This window comes from Lepisosteus platostomus, chromosome 4 (genome assembly GCF_059453375.1).
Source record: "Lepisosteus platostomus isolate fLepPlt1 chromosome 4, fLepPlt1.hap1, whole genome shotgun sequence".
NCBI classification, from domain to species: Eukaryota; Metazoa; Chordata; class Actinopteri; order Semionotiformes; family Lepisosteidae; genus Lepisosteus; species Lepisosteus platostomus.
Window position 1 is genome coordinate 13,601,285 of NC_142614.1, and position 20,159 is coordinate 13,621,443.

Genomic DNA, 20,159 nt, shown 5'->3' on the forward strand with positions numbered 1-20,159 from the left:
TTTTCTTCACTCTCCTGAAATGCGTCTTGGAAAAAAAAATACAAAAAAGTCAGCATTTCAATTTCACTTTAATTGCCCTGTTTCGGTTTCACAGCTACAGCTCGACACCACAGCGCTTGAAAATAAATGTCATCTTTTGAAATATTCAGCACAAGGACATGAAAAATCAATGTGTTCTCTCGAATGCCACAGTAAGCTAGGAGACGGCCAGTGCCTGCCTTTTTAATGCAAAAATATATTTTAATTCTTTTTAAAAAGTGCATATCTCATTTTTCATGTTTGACTCATCTAAACAAGATCTGCGCAAAGGGCATGGGATGCAGGAAGACATTAATTTCTGAAACTGGCTGCCGTTTTGTTTGCCTGGTTGAGAGTTTTTGTGTTCTAGTGCCAGTGTGCTTTTCTCTCCTGCAGGGGTGAGCTTGCTGGTGCCAGCAGGGGCGATTCCCCAGGGACGAGTGTATGAAATGTATGTGACAGTTCATAGAAAAGACAACATGAGGTAGGTGCCCTGCTAGCTTACCACAAAAGAGAATAATGTAAATGGAGCTAGTTTGCAGCTTATACTCAGCATAATAGGGACAGGGGGAGTGAAATAGAAAACACTTGTGAACCTTATTTTAAAACGCTTCTGAATGTGTGACAGAATGAAATAAAAATGCCACCCCCCTACCAATTTCCCCTGTGGTTTTTACAGTTTTCCAAATTTGGCACTTTCCCACATTTCCCAGCAAAGCTTCAGAAAATGAAGCAGAAAGTGAGGGAGTACTTACAGACCAGCAGGGGTGAAGGGTGAATTTGAATTGAGACAGAAATAGGCTTACAACTTTTGTATGGAGATGATTATAGTATTAATTTGCCCTGGGATTTGTAGCAGAATTAGTATGTGTACCCAAAGAAAACATTTAGCTCCTTATTTAAATCATTGCTTTGCTAAATCATAAAGCAAGTCCAGCCCAAGATAGAAACTCGTTTACTCCAGCAAACCAGACTGGCCAGTCCGGACTGCCAGGCAGAGTGTAACACACAGAGACAGGCTCCGGCCCTGCCTGCCTGTGTGGCAGGAGGGGAACTCAGCAGTGCCACTGTCCTTGTCCAGGCCGCCCATGGAGGACGTGCAGACTGCGCTCAGCCCCGTGGTGAGCTGTGGGCCACTGGGGGCCCTGCTGACCCGCCCGGTCATCCTGACCATGCACCACTGCGCGGAGGCCAACACTGAGGACTGGCAGGTCCAGCTGAAGAACCAATCGCAGCAAGGCCAGTGGGAGGTGAGCGGTCAACCTGTCCCAGGGTCTGGAATTTGCTGAATTCCTCCTTTCACATCCCTGATTTATGTGGAACACATTTTCCTAACAATCAAAAAACTCCCACTGTACACAGCCAGACTCTCTTCCCTGCCATCTGTCAAGTGTTTTTTCTTCATTTTAAACCAAAGTAGTGCTTTTATTTTAAATCTGTTAATTTTCCATCTCTAACATCTATCTACTGCTAATTTGTGCTTATTTACAATACAGATTATCAACTTGTATAAAAACACATATTTTGGGTTATGAGTGAGAGGGGAGGATGGCATTTAGCATTTTGCAATGTAAATTATTCAATTTACATTGAATAATTATTGTATGCGCAGATAGTAAACACATTTCTGCACTTTTGTTTGGTAGCATTTACGGAAAGGATGTTGCTGCTTTCCTTTTCTATAGCACTTCACTTTCTGCATTACCAGCTTCACTGCCAGTCTGGCATGCTTAGTTGTTGCTTTTCAGCTATCTTTTTTGGTTGATACGGTGTTAGGTATTAAGAACTAAGCCTCAAAAGAAGCAATGTCTGCTATAAGCGTTTTCCTTCTTTCGTAATCTATCGTTGTCTGTCATTTAATATTGTGTTGTACCTTCCACTTCAGCAGCACATGAGAACTCATAGCGTCCCCATCGTCACGTCTTTGACTCCTGAGTTTAACATGAATAGTATATTCGCATAAGTGTGATGAATGGGAGGTGGCTGTGACTGCAAGTCCTGGAGCCGAGACACAGCAGGGGGTTATATTAATTTTGAGAATAAGAAATGAAACGGGAGACAAAAAAGTGGAAAAAAAAACCAAGAAAAGTCAACTTTCTTATGAAAGAGAAAACAAACCTGCTGTGCGAGTTTGGGTAAAGAGAAGGCCAGTATCCTAATTAGGACTCTACAGATTATTGAAAGGAATTATTATAAAGAAATTTGACATACCTGTCTCTCTTAAATATCAAATTGTTTTTTTCTTTGCCACTGTTTCTGTGTTTCTGATTGCAGGAGTCTTAATTAAATGTGTAGGGATTTGTAGGAATGATGAAATTTACCTCCAGCATGACTCCAAAAATTCTCTGGTGCATTACTGTTTTGCACTTAAATCACTTAAAAAGGAAAAGCAGGGCTGTGTAGTGCCTTGTAATGTTGAAGTCTGTTCCAAGACCACTGAGGTAGAATCTTATACTTGGTGACTAAAGAAATCCACCCCTGATTTGATGAGTGTTAACAATCTCAATTTCTCAAATCTCAGAAGTTTCATGTCAAACTCAAAGACTAAAGCCAGATTATTTCCAGGCAAACAATAGGCCAGTTTTAGAAACAGCGCAGCACAAAGAGATGATAGGCCAGTGATGACACACTGGCATCTGAATAGCACAGTGAAATAGATGCACTGCCTGTTCATTTTATTCTTCTTGTCATTTTAAGTAACCCTCTCACAGGTCAGTTCAGGGGCAGAGTACCAGGGCAGCAGGGCCACAGGTTAGCGTCAGAGAGGGTCTTGCCTATTGTATTCAGAAAATATTCTGGCTGCCATTGCAGCAGGGTACATCTTTGTCAGTAGGTGTGAGGGACAAATGTACGGTGGCCACCTACTTACTACTGTTCACTACAAGCTACACTGCTAGACTACCAAATGGAATAGCATTTTTTTATAAAACTTTTCTAGCTTTCAAAGTACCAATTGCAAAATGTTCAATTGGCCGCGAGAGCTGTGAGCCTTACTAATCAAAAAACCATTAGGATAACAGCATTGTCCTTCTGAGGAGTTTCTCTTAAAGTCTAGAAGATGTTTTTTCCATGTGTAAAGTGCACACTGTAATATGCTTTGATTGCAACACATATTTATTCCGTCTCCTGAAGCCCATTTCACAGCGAGGAAATGCCAACTCACAAATGTGCGCCTGCCAGTCGGGGGACCTGGAAACTGGAAACCTGCTTCAGAGCAGAGGTGTCCCACTGACATCCCACTGAGATCCAGTGGGGGGGGGGGTGCCTAACTGTGGCTGCACCTCCTCTGTGGAGCCTCATGCATGAAATAAAAATGATTTCAAGAGATTAGTAGCCGAGGGATCGTGCTGCTGCCCCTGCGTCTGAGGTTGGATTATACCCCTTCACCTGTCGTAGCCTTTTGCTCCTTACTGGCCCTGAACAAATGACAGATCTGTGTACACAGTTCACTGTCTGCTTGTTTAAAATGTGTACACAGAAAAAGCACCAAAGGAGTCTTACAGTCTAACCCTTCTGCATTCATGCTGTATTTTTAGATACTTAATGACAGGGTGTGACCCAGTTAATAAGTTGAAAATAATACTACAGTAATAGTGTCAATGGATATTCATTTATATGTAAATAAGACAGATGAAAAGAAAAAGCAGGCAGCAAGTATTTATTTTTTTAGTTATTAACCTGTAAAGAAATGTTACTAGGAGCCCTGCAGAAATTAAAAAAAGAGAAGTCTTAGATTTGGAATTTTCTTTAAAGTTGTTTTCTGCAGTCAAACAAACTTGCAGACATACATGAAAGAGCAACACTTCAGTTTGACAATAACTATATTTAGTCATTTATCTCAGCATACAAGGCAGCTGTAATTTTATGTTTTGCCTGCACTGAAAGATACTGTAATTCAGTCTTTTATTCTCATAGGCTCTTCTTTATAATCCCTTGAAGAAGTCATCCCCCCTGCAGAGAGGCCTAAATCTTAAGCAGTCAATCAGGAATTGTCTACGCTGCGGTTGAAAATAATTCACACTTATACCATCAATTTGCTGTATTCCTGTGCCCCGGAACTCCGTTGCATTCTGTAGTGTCACTGATTTTAAAAAGATGTTTGAAAAGTCTTAACACTGACCTCTAGTGGTAAAACATCAAAATAAAGCTGCTCTTTTTTCTCTTGGCGACTAATCCACCTGCCTTCACTTGTGTTATAGTTAAGATGCAGGGTTGGAAGGATATCAGGGAATTTGAGTTCAACTCTCAATCGTTCTGAGACTCTTTCTGAGACATAGACTATGGTGCTAATGTACACCTGCACTAAAAAGTTAACAGTGGACTTTCTTCCACAAGTAATACCCTGGTGAAGCAGAGATTACCGAAAACCCTGTTAGCTAAAATAAGAATAAACATACCTGGTGCTTGACAGTATTGTAGCCAGGTGCCTGGCAAGATCCACCGGTCAGAGAAGTTGAATGGAGAAACAGAGCATGTCAGAGGACAATCACTAAGGACCTGCCAGATCACAACTGTGATGGGAAACGATGAAGTGAATAAAGATAAAGATCCACCTCTGATCTTACTTTCTACAGAGGCCAGTCAAAGGAATACTGTTCTTCCTGTATTTCATTTTAGCACAAACTGACACAGCATATACAGTAGATGACACCAGTAAATGTAATAAAACACTTGGCACCTTTTCAGCACAAATAAAAACTAATTTTTTGTGTCCATGTGTGTGTTTTAACAAGAGCTTTGGTACTAAGGAACAAAATAAATATAGCCAACAAATAAGACATTGCATTAGACAATTTCTCCAATTATTCCTGCTATAGTGGTTTCAGCCTCTCTTCAGACATATTAAGAGACACTAATAACCAATCATAATGCTACTGTACAATGCCCAGACTAAAGTGTTTTAATTCCTTTTGCTTGTGTTACAGGGAAAATTAATGACATCTCTTGGCTTATGCAGACATACGGATTATAAATAATGAAGCAGTACAACTAACAGGGAAAAGCATCACAGCTTGAATCTGTACAGAAGAACACAGATAAAAAAGAATACATTTCATATGATTGCAATTTATATGGCCATCATCCATTGGCAGTTCCTCTGGATGTGGCTTAACCCAGCACTTCTACTGCAAAGATGTTCAATGACCTGAGGCAGGCAGATGTCCATCCATCCATTATTCCTGGTGGAACTGGAGCCAGGGTCCAGTGCCTGGAGCCCAGAGCTGGGGCATCTCAGAAGCACAGAACACAGGGCAAGACAGAATCTTGGACAGGACACCTGTCCATCGTGTGGTGATGACACTAGATTACACTATAGGAGGACCAATAGAAAAATTTACAAATAAAGCAAGGAAATAAATATACTATACCTTAATAATATTTAGGATGTTTCCTGGTGCCAGTGAAAATGCGTTTGATCAGTAGAACCTGTGGTTTGTGGTTGTCAGTCCCTGGTCTTCTGCAGACCCTGAGCCGCTGACGCTGTGTGTTTCCACAGGACGTGGTGGTCGTCGGGGAGGAAAACTTCACCACCCCCTGCTACATCCACATGGACATGGAGGCGTGTCACATCCTCACCGAGACCCTCAGCACCTACTGCCTGGTGGGCCAGTCCATCAGCAAAGCGGCTGCCAAGCGGCTCAAGCTGGCCATCTTCGGCCCCATCACCTGCAGCAGTCTGGAGTACCACATCCGCGTCTACTGCCTGGACGACACTCAGGACGCCCTCAAGGTAGCGCGGGCGGGATTGTGCACTCGCCTTGGCTAATTAAATTAAACTGGGTTCATCTGCCATCTGAATGATAACATTCAGAGGCAGTTAGTACATCCTGATGCATATGCAAATAAAAACAAATTAGACAGAACATGAACACTGTTTTATAGAGCAACAATTATGAGACTAGGCATTCTCCTAATTCTTATTTTTAAATTATATACAGTGGTCAAGAGACAATTGCTGGACTGGATCTGGATTCAGTCTCGACTTCCTATAGAAAAGGCTGTCATTTGCAAAGATCTGGGTGAGGCGAGTTTGTGCGTTGTGTTGTAGAGCCTCCATCACCCACTGTCTCATTTCCCGAGCTGAGCTCTTGATGGCAGCTGCTATCTCCAGCCTCTTCATCAGGGAGCAGAGACAGCGGAGTCCTGTCATGATCACAGGGTGACAGTGGCACTGTGAGGGGGCAGAGTAGGGAACAGAACAAGCTGTGGGTTGTCAAGGAGGAAGAGGCAGAGCAGAGCACACTGAGTCTGCCACTGAGACTAAGCATTGTCTTGTTTACTATACGGAGAATGGTTTGATGAAATCATGCTGTGTGTTATTTTTTCTTCTGCTTTTTATAGTTGTTGATAAACAAGTTTCAAGCTCTTTGACACCTTCAAGTCAAGTACTATTGACTGGCATGTCTGACAGCTGTTGCTTGCCAGGTTGCTGCATGTAGACAGCAAGATCAATTACGCTCTGTCGTCACATACCCTGGATGTAGAATATACAGTGTTCTTTAGTATTTAACAGTTCTATTAAACCCAACTTTAGAAGCAGAGAAAGACGAGTCACATCAAGATGTGCAACTAAGTAAAATGTTATTACAGTAAATGAGCAGTCCTTTTGCAAGGGCAAGATTTGTAACACAACAAACACTGTGGAAAGCAGACACAAATACACATGCTATACTGTATATCTGTTGACTTGGCAGTCATTGGCCGTGTGTTGCAACTCTTGCAGACTCATAATACTGGCTTGTTATGGGAATCAGCTCGATACAATAGGATTGTAGAATATATGCATTTACTAATTAAACCGACCTGTAACAATTATAAAATGATGTGGATTCATTAACATTTCACACATAAATACAGACCTGTAAGAATACACTGTACAAAAAATAGGCTTTATTGGTGTGGTGGTGACCTTTTAGGGTCCACCTGAGTTCTGTTGGTACTTAGGAAATCCCGTTTCACTGTCCAGTCACTCTTCGTTGTAGTACTTCTCACGTCTCATGTTTGGGAGTCCTTGTCCTCCTGCCACAAGGGGGTGCTGTTTGGAATGGTATTACAGTATTATATCAAGTGAGGACAGTAATGGCAATGTGTCAGGGGGCACGTATGTGGTTGTATTTGTCTGCATGTGGGAGAGAAAGGCTCAAGTATCAGGAGTGCGAATGACGATTTAAACAGGCTGTTTGGCATGTGATTAGGCGGTGCAGTCAGCAAGGAAAAGAGCATTTTAATTTTTTCCCCTCTTTGTTTTTAGCTTTTGGTTTTCTGTTTCACAACAGCCATGCTGGCTGGTTTTAGCTGGGCGACATCCTCAATTTTTTCAATGCCAAGGCAGGAGGGGGGGAGGAGAGCATGGCCAGGCCAGGAAGAGGGGCATTCGGAGACCCCTGGTGAGACTTGACTCTAACACTGCCGCCCTGGTGTCATGCAGGAGGTTCTACAGATGGAGAAGCAGATGGGTGGAAAGCTTTTGGATGAACCAAAGACTCTTCACTTCAAGGACAGCACCCATAACCTCCGGCTGTCCATTCATGACATCCCACATTCCCTCTGGAAGAGCAAGCTTCTGGCCAAGTATCAGGTAGCGTCACAAACCAGCCACCCCCAGGGCAAGTGGCGTGGGTCACACAGGAACAGGAGGCAGGCACTGAGTGATTCCAGTCAAGCGAGAAAAGACCAGCTGAGTCTTTGCTTCATGTTGTACCAAAACTAAAGAGTTTGGAATGACTGCCACTCTCTCAAGAAGATAAAACAAGTATTCAGTACTTATGTAATATACACTCAGATGGGCTTTTTTACATTGCAATAGTACCTTGACATACTTCATTTCCTTACGTTATTTCAAGTTGTGCGGTATTGTATATAACATTTAAAGTTTGTTCTGCTCTTTAGTGATCTGTATTGGTGGAAGACAAGAACGTGGTTCTGACCCACCTGGGCTTCTACCCTACCGCAGACTGCCAGGGCCATCTTTAGGAAAGATGTAAACATGGCTCTCTGTTGATTAATTTGCTGTGGTTTTTAATTTGTTGTGGTTTTCATCTGATATTTTTGAAAAGAAACACAAATGATAAAAAAGGAATTTGTATTTCTAACTTTATTCCGAAATAAAAAATGCCCTTGTGTGTTAAATAGATTGTCAGTCTTCAGTCTTTAACATTTTTTTTCTTCCAATTAGACACTGGAAGAAGCCTAACAAGTCTGAGCAGTATGTGTGTAGATATTAATGTCTCTAATTACCTACTCTTGTCTGCAGATTAGCTAGACGAATTCTGAATACTGAATTACGTGTTCTGGAGCAGAAGAGGTCTGTCGATAAACACAAGGAAGTGTTTATATTTGAAAAGCGGGATGAATTTCTCTCTCATGTGGGTCTTCTCATCTCTGTGCTCCTAGGAAATTCCATTCTACCAGATCTGGAGCGGATCCCAGCGGAACCAGCACTGCACCTTCACACTGGAGCGGTTCAGCCTGTCCACCGTGGACTTGGCCTGCAAACTGTGCGTCAGGCAGGTGGAAGGAGAGGGGCAGATATTCCAGCTGAACAGCACCTTGTCAGAGGTAAAGAGGCTGACTACCAGAGCCCTAGGTTTCTCCCCAGGGGTGGTTTTCATGGATACTAACTTCCTCGGAGTGCACATCTGTGTCTGCTAGCAGTGTAGCATTGTTAGTCCCCTGTAGCTGTTGAACTGATGTTGATGAGTGTAATAGTGGTGACAATAATACTCCTGATAACAGCAATAGCAACTGCTCTACCAATAGTATTGGCATCACTTCCAATATATGAGGGCACACTTAAACATGAGTCTTTTAATTCTAACTCTCAATATACTGTAGAACCCGCCAGTGTTTTACTTACTCCTACCCAGGTTCATAGTTCTGCTTTTGATGCCAGCAGTTGCTTTTGTATTACTAGGATGACAAGAGTAAAGCAAGATTGAAACTTTAGCAAAAGAAAGCGCTGTGTTATGACCTAGAGCCATTTGTAAAGCAGCTTTCCATTCTAAGGTTAGAAAGCATACACGCTCAAAAAAAGGCATCCTATACAGTATATTCTGTACATACAGTTTTTGAAAATAGAGCAAATGACCTCGATACATTTAAATCTTCTTACCACTTGCTCACCTACTGTGTATTAGTGAAGACCGACACTGTTTAGAGCTAAACAAGCTCATTACATCTTTCAGCTGGTGTCGGTTTCTTTTATCCTGCGGTACTTCACCTGTCTCTGGCGCTGGGCAAGTTCCTCGAGAGAGGAGAGGGGAAGAGGCTGATTCTCTCCCAGACGGCCCCAGTTCACACAGTTGATAAAACAAGTCTCATTCGTTCACGAGGGGTGGCTGTGGTCCGTGTCATTGATTGTGTACTGCCCCAGTGCTTCTGCATGCCAGACTGTTGATACTGCTCACATCGGGAGGCTTTATAGCTCGCTTGCCCAAAGGGGCTAATTAGTAGCTGCTGAAATCTGAAAAACTGCCACAATAGAGACATCTTGGATTTCTTTCATTGACCCAGCAGCCTTCTTTTATTAAGTACAGCCAGCAGTCTTGAAAGTACAGGCCCCTTCAAAACTTTCCTTCTTTTCGGAACTTGACAGGGGTTAAGTAAGACCATTTAGCATATCTGAATCCGATTTCTTTCATGTGTGTTCTACAGGGGCCCAGAAAGACTCAGCAGTTAGTGTCATTCAAAAGGAAGTATTCAGAGAGATCCACACAGAAAAAACACTATACACGCTATCTATCAGCACTGCAGAAGGAGCCTCATCCCAAGCTGTCTGTAGGATGTATTATTAACTGAATGCTCATGCCAAGATGTTATGGTCATCCCGATACAAAATCTGATGATGGTATGATGAAATACCATCATGTACTGTATATAGGAGTGTCCAGTTTATTTGTAAAGTCCCTTGGTTTTGTGGCAGTATTTGCCATCCTATTGTACAGCACTGAATGATTCATGGATATGCACATCTGTCAGCATCGTACAACTGATCCCATTCCAGCGTATCACCAGTCATGCTTCTGTTATTCTGTAAAATCTGACTCTTGCTCTGTTGGTCTGTAATATGACTGGAAAATAAAAGAGCTCCTACTTGTTCCTTTAAAACCAATTTTTATCAACCCTCAGATAAAAATCAACCATTTTATTGTACAACTTAATCATTTAAATTTGATGTAAGTAGTTTAATAGCAATTTGAATCAAAGTAACATACTGGTATCGGATTCCGGCATAGAAATATTCCTAATGAGACATCTATTATCAAGCAGTGCCTGGAGATTTGAATGAGAAGGTCGAAAAAAATGTAGTTTTGATAAATTATACAGTGGTGAAGGAGGAATTGATGCTTAGCCCTCAAGGTGTGGCACTGAAAAGCCCTTCTCAGATTGATTTCACACCAGCAGGGGTCAGACATGCTTTGGAGATGGTGAAACCATTAGATGTCCTTTGATTCAGTGTGGAAGGCTGATTGCATGTTAATGCGGCACAACAATGTGAAGTGTGTGCCCTTTCATACACCTGCAGCTCCCTTCCATTTCCTATGAGGCCTGGATTGGTCATGTTTGGGCTTTCCCTTCCTTTCCTTCAGAATGACAGCGGGTTCACTCACAAGTAAATGTTAGGCAACTCCAAGTTCTGAAGTATGCAGTGTAGTGACATTAGCACAAGGGAAGAGGGATTTGTCTTCATAATCTAAGAAGGATGGCGGGAATCTGAATGTTACATTATTGGAGAAAATGAAGCTGCTGCTGTTTGTTATTTTTCTTATGTTTTGGAGTTGTAAAATGTCCTTCTTGTTGGAATTTTTCTTCCTGGTTAAGGAGGGGTTCTGAAACTTTGTAGTTGTTGCAATGGAAATCATCTTATCAGTGAATGCCCTACCTCGACAAAATAAGACACAGAAAACACCATTCTTACTCATTTCGTACAATGTGCATGTTGCTACTTGCAGGCCTTTACACAAGAAATGCTGTTCTGTAATCAGTCCAGAGATGAGCGACCAGACACAGTCCCAGGTTTAAATGAATGTCCTGCATTGATGGTCTAAGAGAATGGAATCTCTTTAGTCCTTAACACAGAAGACTGAATGAAGGAGGGCCTGATTTAAGTAATCAAAGTCCTTAAAGCCATGAACAAAGTCAACATGACGAAATTCTTCAGAATCAACAGTGAAATACAAACCAGTGGAAACGATGTGGAAGTGCATTTAAAACTGAGAAGAGGAGACACTTTGCTACACAAAGAATTGTTGGAATCTGGAACAAGTTGCCATGTTAGTAAAGTCAATACTTCCTTCTTGAACCAGCTTGATGAACCAGCTTGATGACAGCCTTGGATCAATTAGCTTCTATCAGCCAAATGTGCTAAAAGGGCTGACTGACAGACTCCTGTTGTTTGTAACCTTATGTTCTAAGATTACCCTCCTTAGAATCATGTTTTATTATCCAGAAACACATTACATCTATGCCTGTTGGTTTGGATTTGCAGTATGCTTTTACAGTGCATTTTAAATGCAATTGCACAGGGATAATTATATCTAAAACACTCTGAATTGGCTGCAGGACGTCTGTTTAAAGTGAGAGGAAAATTGCAATGTTTTTCCATCAGAACCTGGGGTCTAAGTGTTCAGTTTGGGTCACAGCTGGTTAAATAATGAATGAGCCAACATTCTGAAAGAATAAGTGGGTGCAGTGATGGCACAGGGAACAGCTCTGAAGGAGCACTGTAATCTGTTAAAGAAAAAAAATGAAAGGTAATGGAAAAACACAAACTTGACCAGATGCTTCTCATCTCTGGGATGTAAATTCTAACAGAATCAGTGCAGAGGAGTCACACATTCCAATTAATGTGTTTTGTGTTTTATAAAAAAAAGTTGATGAGCCACTGTAATGAGGTGTGTTTTATTTAGGAAACGTGGAAAGTTTCATCTCATCTCATTATGGCTACCAATGAAAATGTTCAGCATCAAACTAGAGTCAATCAAGATGGAACTATCAAACCTAACAGGGTCAAACTACAGTAAAATTGACAATATCCTTACAAGTATCCACTACAGTGTGCACAATACAGTACATGCATTATGGAGACTAGAATAGGATATTCAGTTCTGAAAATGTAGAGAATAGGGCTTAACAGGACGCAATTTAGGAAGGTGGAGATAGATACCTTGACCATCTTACCATCTAACTGCCTGTTTCACTGTTGTGAGAGGTCGTCCTATTTATTTAAAAATAAATAAAATTGATTTTTTAAAATGGATTGAAAAAGCAGGCCAGTCCCTTTATTTGTATCAGCAGTCCAGCCCATTGTCGTGTAGCAGAGCCTTGGTTACCACACTGCTCCTCAGACTGAACTGCACGCTTGTTAAGAAAGGTCTCACTTGACATTAAAGAGGTCCACAGATTGTTTTACTCAAAATGATTGATTCCAGTACTTGGTGCTTCTGATTGCAGGACACTCAGAGCATTGACACATCCCTCATGGACCCAGCCAGCAATATAACAACTCTTGTGGGACCAAATGCTTTCCGAATCCCCCTCTCCATCCGGCAGAAGCTGTGTGGCAGTCTGGACGCCCCACAGACCAGAGGCAATGACTGGAGGATGCTGGCGCATAAGCTGAATTTGGACAGGTAAGGCCAGTACACAAAGACCACTGGAGTGCTGCAGGGGAAGGGGGGGTGGCGATGATTAAGGCTTGGGTTCCTAGTCTGACTGGATGGAAATCAACAGACATTTGCCATGACAATATGGATCTGTTCAGAATTTGGCAGTTATTACAAAGGCAAACTGCTATTGTTGCAAGTCTGAGTTCTCTTCTGCGTCTTAGCAGGTGCACAGCCTCTGCAGCAGTGTCCTTGCAGAATCAGGGTTCTTCTCACCCTCTTTTTACAGTTTTAAAATCCCAGTGGTACCACTAACCACCCCCTCAAAAGAAGAAGCAAGAGCAGGCACGGGAATTTCTTGTGACCAGCTTCAGAGTTAGTGAGGAGGTGATTTTTGAATTTCACAAAGGGTGCTGCCTGTATTCAACATGTCAGAGATCTAGCCATTTTCATTTTTTTTCTAAAAAAAAACAAATCCTTCCAAGCAGCTCCAATTCACAGGGAGGACATATTTTAACATGGAGACGGTAGCAATGGAAAAAAAAAAAAGGCAGGAGTGGGTCCTCGATCTGTTTAGCTGCAGTGCGAAAAGAGACCAAACTGGTTTTCAGCTATTGAGCTCACATCTCAGCAGGGGCCGCTTTTATCGGTGGCAGCAGTTGTGTCTCTCAGCTCAGAGCTGTGCTGACAGGCAGACAGGCGGGTGGGAGGCTGGGCTGCGTCCATCTTATTCTCGTCCCCTCTGGGTTGCGCCACAAAGCAAGCAAGATGGAGGAGAGCTAGCCGAAAAAGATTTGCTTAAATCAAGAGAGAACTCATGTTTATATGCAGTTATGGTGACTGCATGATTTTTCTTGATAGGATTGATCGCCCTTAGCTCCAGGACTACAATTTGTTTTTATTTTTCATTCATTGCTCTGTTGCTCTCATTTACATTTTATCCCCACTACCCATGGACAGTTTTGAACGGTCACTTCAAACGTCACCTTGTGGCCTGCCTCTGTGTTTTCGCACACGATGAGGTGATGAGAGTGGCCTTATTGCAATCCCAGGGGCTCTTCTTATCTGGCCGAGTGTCACACTAGGTAGTGCTGTGCCCTAGTGAGGGGAAACAGCTCCAGCACATCACTGGTGCCTTCGTGGTCACTGGGATTTCCGACAAGGACCTAACTGTCCTGTTTTACTGAGAGCTACTCAAGTTATAGAGTCCTGGGAGAACAGTGGTTAGTATTCTTAACAGTGAACTATTATTTCTGCAAAGAAGTAATAAAAACCCCAAGAATGACACTTACTGTTCCCATGTCCACAATGTGTCTTTATGGCGAGATGCAGGGCATCTACACAACATATTAAAGCTTATTGAGCAAACCAGTGTGGACTCAATAGCACCCCCAAAAACTGGTAAAGAACACTAATGCACTGGGAATATGTACACAATTTTTTAAATGTTTAAAATGCAGTTGCTTTACAACTTCCAACCAGTTCATCACCAAATGAAAAACATTTTATTCCTCCTAGGTACCTGAATTACTTTGCTACCAAGTCCAGCCCTACTGGAGTCATTCTGGATCTCTGGGAGGCACAGCACTTTCCTGATGGGAACTTGAGCACGCTGGCGGCTGTCCTGGAGGAAATGGGCAGGCACGAGACGGTGGTCTCCCTGGCAACAGAACACTGACAGTGGCTGGAGAACTTGCGAGAAGATGACAACATGGCAGAAAACACACAAACACTCATGGATCCCCACCAGTCATTTCTTCTTAAAAAAATAACAAAAGGTCTTTCATTTTTTTGAGAAAGATCCTCTCTATGAGCTTATGAAATTCAAATCATGCGCTATCTGTGATTCTGAGCTACAAAAAAACTGAGGATATTCTTGTTAGCCTGGGCTGTACATTCCTTGGTACAGATAATTTTTTTGGTTGGTTTGGTTCTTTATACAGTTTCCTAGGGAACGGTTTATTCTGCTATCCATATATGTGGATGAACTTTCCTAATCCCGATTCCTAGTGCATTTATGCTCTTCGCTGTGGAAGTGTGTAAAGAAACAGAACTTGTGGTATAATCCTGACATGCTTCCCAGCTTCCAAGTCTGAAGGATAACCAAATACGGCATTTAAAGTCTCCTGCGCCTCATTCTTCATGTTCCATTAACCTGAAATTACATCTGTACGCAATACATTTATAAAAAAAATCACATTTATTTATATATTTTCTTTCATTGTTAAAAGTATTTTTATGCTACGTTATATCATGGTTGTATTTTCATTGCTCCTTATACCGTATTTTCTTATTTGCTGTTGCCACCTGGTGGCACAATGGAAGAACAGCTACAGATAATAGACTTGTTCACTCTGTGACTACAAGATCCATTAGTGACCTGTAAATATATATACCAGTTCAATGCAGTATCTGTAAACTTTTTACTATTATTCTTATTATAATTATTTTTTTCTTGATTACTGATTTATAAACAATTTGAAAAGTCACAATTTGTTAACCCAGACTTTTATAGTTGTCTGTTTTACAGTATTTTGAGCTAAACAAAAGTGAACCATCACTATCAATAAAGACGAGCCTACAACATTATTGTGCATCTAGAACACTATCAGCAGCCACTTTAAGACAATACCTGGGTAGATGGCTCGGGAAAAAACACCTTGCACACCGTGGCCAGGCAGAATTAATTGGTTACCCAATGTATGAATTATCTTGCAATAAGTAAAAGTTTTTAGTTTTTCTTAGAATTTCAAAATTAGGCTACTTTTCTAAGAACCCTTCTCTATTTATAACCATTTCTGAAGATATGCAAGCAGAACGATTCTACAAAAAAGCAACACTTGCAAGAGTTAAATCTAAGAATTTAACTGACTTTTTGCCAGACTGGTTTAACAATTAATCTGAGCTTTTAGGTTTCTTTTGCTGGAAGATTCCAGGCCCTTGTGTTTTAGAGTCAAAAAGGTTGGGGAACAGCGAGAATAGGTTAGTGTCAGAAATCATACAATCAAACACTTATTCGTCATTGAAGAAGAGACTAGACAGTTAAAAGAGAGCAAGCAGTTGTAAGCCTATAAGAAAGCTTACAAAGGAGAGGAGGGCATTGGTAGTAGTTAATTGATCCCAGGATCTCATCCAACTTTTCTTGAAAGAAGCCAGGGTATCGAGTTCAACCACATGGCTGGGTAGCTTGCAACAGATTACAATATTAACTAATGTATTACAATAGGAGCTAGGTTTTTCTTGTTGTATTGAAATGATTGAAGGGCTCTTAACATAGTCTTTCATACAGTTATTTGAATTTCAGGATGAGGTTTATTCACAAATGGTGTACAGTTGCTATATGTGCTTAAAAATACAGAAGAGGACAGTTCTATGCATCAGTGTTCCTACAGAACTTTCCAGAGGATTTCAAAACCTAACACTCTTCAAAAACACATAGAAAGTAGGCTCTGTGCACATCACCAAGGTTGCCATTTTTACAAAATTTTAAAAGCAGTACTTTTAATACACCAAGACATCAAATAAGATGATCGCTAAATGTCCAACAGCATTCGCCTTCTTTGAGATGACTGTGATTAGCCGATGTCTTTACGTCTCGGTAGTCAGACGTCTTGACTTGGAGGTGAAGACACTGTCGAGGGAAGAGACCACGTTTCTGTACCAGCATTGTTTCTGGACTATTGGGATAGATTAAAGTGCACTCACTAGCCAAAATAATAGGACCACCTTCCCATAAAATGAACAGGATGTGTCAGTGTCAAATAACACATAGGCAGGAAACCGACTTCCTTCACCTTCCTGGACCTTAACTCACAGACTACAGCTGTACCACAAACCACACACAATGCTGGGATATGCAGTTCAATCCAACACACCATGAATCCTTAGCACAGCATCTGAACCACACACATCTGTTCATAACAATTAGGGTTTGGTACTGCAATCCTGTTTTATACAGATCCAAGAGAAACCAAGAGCCTCTTAGTTTCAGATTCAGAGTATTTCTTTGCAGCCATCTAGCAACAATCATCACACATCATTCAAAGGACAAATGTGTTTATTTTGGATTTTTTCTTATGCCGCTACGCCTGTTGTTATTGGTCTATTTGGCAACAGATGTTGTACCTGCTTGGGTTGTATGTTTAAACACTCACATCTGGCAAAATGCATGTGGCTCAACACCGAGACTGAAAAATACACTAAAGGGAAACCGAAAACAGACAAAACATTTGGCGTATTTTTTAGATAATGATGTAAATGAGTTATGATGTACAGAGGTCTAATTTCAGACATTTGACCATTTCTATTTCAATATATTTAACTATAGTACAAGTTACCTGTTTGGAAGTTAAGTTTTTTTTGTTATTTTTCCCTCTTGTAATAGCTGGCTGATTTTCAAAAGCTGTGTCTACTATGCAAACTTGGCATCCTTTATAAAATGTACTAACAGAAAAGTGCTAGCAATTGCATTCTTTTTACTTTTTCAGTATAGTGATGGTGTGGGTCACTTCCTCTGGCACGCTTCAGAACTCAGTTTCTTGCAAATGCTTGCATCTCTTCTGTCAAGTCTATGTACAAAGTGTAAGAAAGAATTTTTAAACAAGTAATAAATTATATTTATAAGCAACACCTGAATACAGTTTGCACCACGCTGTTATGCTTTCTTTTTCAAATCTTGCAGACGTCTTCCTTTCCCTCCACGATCAGATCCAGGCGGAAGAGAGAAACCCCCTTCCCTTCATACCACGTTCAACCCAATGGCTGTACACTATCAGTTATACTCCAAGTAATTTCAGGAACACTTGTTGCAAAAACCAAATGCTCCAATATAATTGGACAATATTGCATTGGGATTCACTAATCAACCATTTCAAAGCCCATTTACTGGTTACCATTATGACTTGTCCCAGTTGAAACAACAGCATTTAGAAAACCATTTTTTAGCCTTGGAACACTTGGAAAAAAAGTCGCCTACTGAGCTTCTACAGACCAAACAGGTGAAACGGATTTTAGCTGAACACATTTTCCTAAATTCTTTATAACATGGAGCAAAATAAACGCAAGCTTCTGGCTTTCTGCTTCCTTTCCATTTACTTCACACTTCTCCACTGTCATCAACCAGCTTCTCTGCTCCGATTCACCGCCATGGCCAGTCAGCTTAGTGTCGCTCCACTACTGACTCGTGGTAATACAGACTACAAGCGGAACACGGCCCACCACTCACAACCTCCCCGACACCATCCACACATCCCACACAAAGACAACACTTCCAACAAGCACTGTGCGCCACAGGCCCTTTCAGAGTGGCGCCTAGATTAACGATCCTAATAAATCAATTTCATGAAGCAAACCACCTGGAAGAAATTAATTCCCAACACAGTTCTCGGATGCAGTATTCCCCTGAATAACACCAAGCAGCGTCTGGGAAACAGAACTGCACGATGCCACATTCCAGATTCACCTGTTGGTGAAGGGTTAGTGATTTGGTTTAAAATGGGCTCTTTAAAAAAATGGGCTCTCGGCATTTAATCAAGATTTAGAGCAGATAATGTATTATAAGCTGAATTTGATTATTTTCACTAAATAATAAAATTTTCTCTAAATAAATTTACACTAATTTTTCCCCAAATAACCCTCTTTGTAGCATGTATTTCCTTCTTTATATTCATTCCAAGTAGGAATGTTGTTCTATTTTTTCTAAATGATGCAAATGTGTTAATTTAAGCACATAAGAGGAACAATTTATCTGAAGATTTATGATGATTTTTAATCAATAAAGCTCGACATGATTTCTAGTCTTTAAGGCCTAAATACCTTGTTGCATGTATTAGAAATAATGGAGGTTAGCTGATGAATTTAAGAAAACGTGTTAGACTAAAGTATACTGTACCTCACTGTTTGAGATGTAAATGTAATTTATCACATAATCCCTAGGTCTATTCCCAGTACAGGATATGAAACTGGCTCAAAAAGATTAAATTCCTCCAGAGCAGAAAAATGGGAAAAAATGACTATTTTGGTGTTTTACATAAAACACATAACGCTTTACGAAAAGAAAATCTTATTCACACAGTCTGTTTAGAGCAAAAGAATGGACAGTGCATGTCTATTCAGGAAGGCAGTTTCAATCTGAAGTTGCTGCATTGGAAGACCAGTGCAGAAAAATGAGAATAACGCTTGTGATACCTGACAAATACGGACTGTACAGGAGAAGCAAAAAAGAGAATGTCTGAGCACCAGCCTACAGCGAGCCAGAGTAAATTAGATAAGGCACATAAGTTTGAAAATAAGATGAAGAAGAGAGAGAATACAAGAGCTCAGGTATTTGAGAAGACATACTGTACACCACAACTCACAGAGTGAAACACCAATATCAGCACCCTGGACGTGTATGAGCAGGAAAATATGTGCTTCGATATCACACTGCAATAATGAGGATGAACACTAGGGGGTGAGAAAACAAACCAAGGTCACGATATGATACGAATCTTGCGACACAAGTCATGAATATGATTCACTAAACATTTTCAAGCTTTCATAGCCAAGTGGAAACAAGTATTTACACATCCCATGTTGCAGATGTGCGCAGCAGAATCACGACGGGTACCTTGCCGTGCGATTCAAACAAGCAGGAATTCTGGTCACCCCAGCACAAGACATGCGTGAAAACCTGTAGCACCAAAATATTCCAAGTGTACACAGATTGATAATTGGATGGGAAATGACGGCATTAAATGCCATAATTGCAAATTTCTTAACGTCATTATTTTATAGTAAACCTCACGAAACCTTTCCGTATATTACAATGAAGTGTCGTGAAAATTGTGTACGAAGTCTGGAATCATTGTTTTTATTTAACTTAAATTTTAAGTACATCTTATTATGCGTTTTTCACATAACCGTTTTAGGATGTCCCATTTGGCTGTGACCCATAAAATTTGCCTTCTGGGTTTTCTCCGAGATCATAGCTGGCTACGCTTAACCTAAAGATAACATCAGTAATAAACTGACTAGACGAAAGGCCAACATTCTCCTTTACGATTGCTTTTTTTAATGTAAGGGGAGGACGCTTCGAAATACTACAAACGGGGCAATTCAGTCCTATACTTCAAGATGGGCTTTCAACATCACCCATCAACAGTTATAATTCTGAAGTGTATGCCTGGTTTTCGCATAAAATCCACCCAAATGCAAAAATAAGCAATCTGCAGTCTCATATATTAAACACAAACCCACCTGAAGTCAGGAGGTCCGTCTCCGGCTCCTCGGAGCAACGTCACAGCTAGAGGGCCGGTGTCGTGTCCAATTCAGTTCCCCATGCGTAATGCGAAAGAGCTTCACAAAACCTCATAATATCGGCAGCTTCTGCCTGTATGTATGTGCTTTTGCTTATTACTATACGGATACCAAATGAGTCCGTTGTTTTTGTTTATATTGGTTTCTCGGTGTATTTCATGCGTTTGCTAGGAATTAGAATAATGTAAAAAAATACTGCCACCACATGCATGAACGCATATCTTTACACACGATAGGGGA

At 41.0% G+C, this 20,159-nt stretch overlaps 1 protein-coding gene and 1 long non-coding RNA gene across 3 annotated transcripts in view; one reads left to right on the forward strand and one right to left on the reverse strand.

The window, feature by feature from the left end:
* The window catches only part of LOC148672748 (netrin receptor UNC5C), a 177,983-nt gene extending 160,725 nt beyond the window's left edge, over window positions 1–17,258 (forward strand). For both annotated transcript variants that reach the window (XM_088628611.1, XM_088628612.1), the window contains 7 exons: window positions 415–502; window positions 1,100–1,268; window positions 5,516–5,749; window positions 7,448–7,597; window positions 8,413–8,577; window positions 12,472–12,650; window positions 14,142–17,258. In XM_088628611.1, the coding sequence (XP_088484737.1) occupies window positions 415–502; window positions 1,100–1,268; window positions 5,516–5,749; window positions 7,448–7,597; window positions 8,413–8,577; window positions 12,472–12,650; window positions 14,142–14,301 (1,145 nt within the window). In that variant the 3' untranslated portion in view covers window positions 14,302–17,258. The remainder of the gene's footprint in view (window positions 1–414; window positions 503–1,099; window positions 1,269–5,515; window positions 5,750–7,447; window positions 7,598–8,412; window positions 8,578–12,471; window positions 12,651–14,141) is intronic.
* LOC148672749 (uncharacterized) lies at window positions 11,904–14,283 on the reverse strand. Its single transcript, XR_015935865.1, has 2 exons — window positions 14,146–14,283; window positions 11,904–13,402 (listed from the first exon to the last, which is right to left on the reverse strand). It is a non-coding gene; the product is annotated as an uncharacterized LOC148672749 (long non-coding RNA).
* Window positions 17,259–20,159: the final 2,901 nt, after the last annotated feature.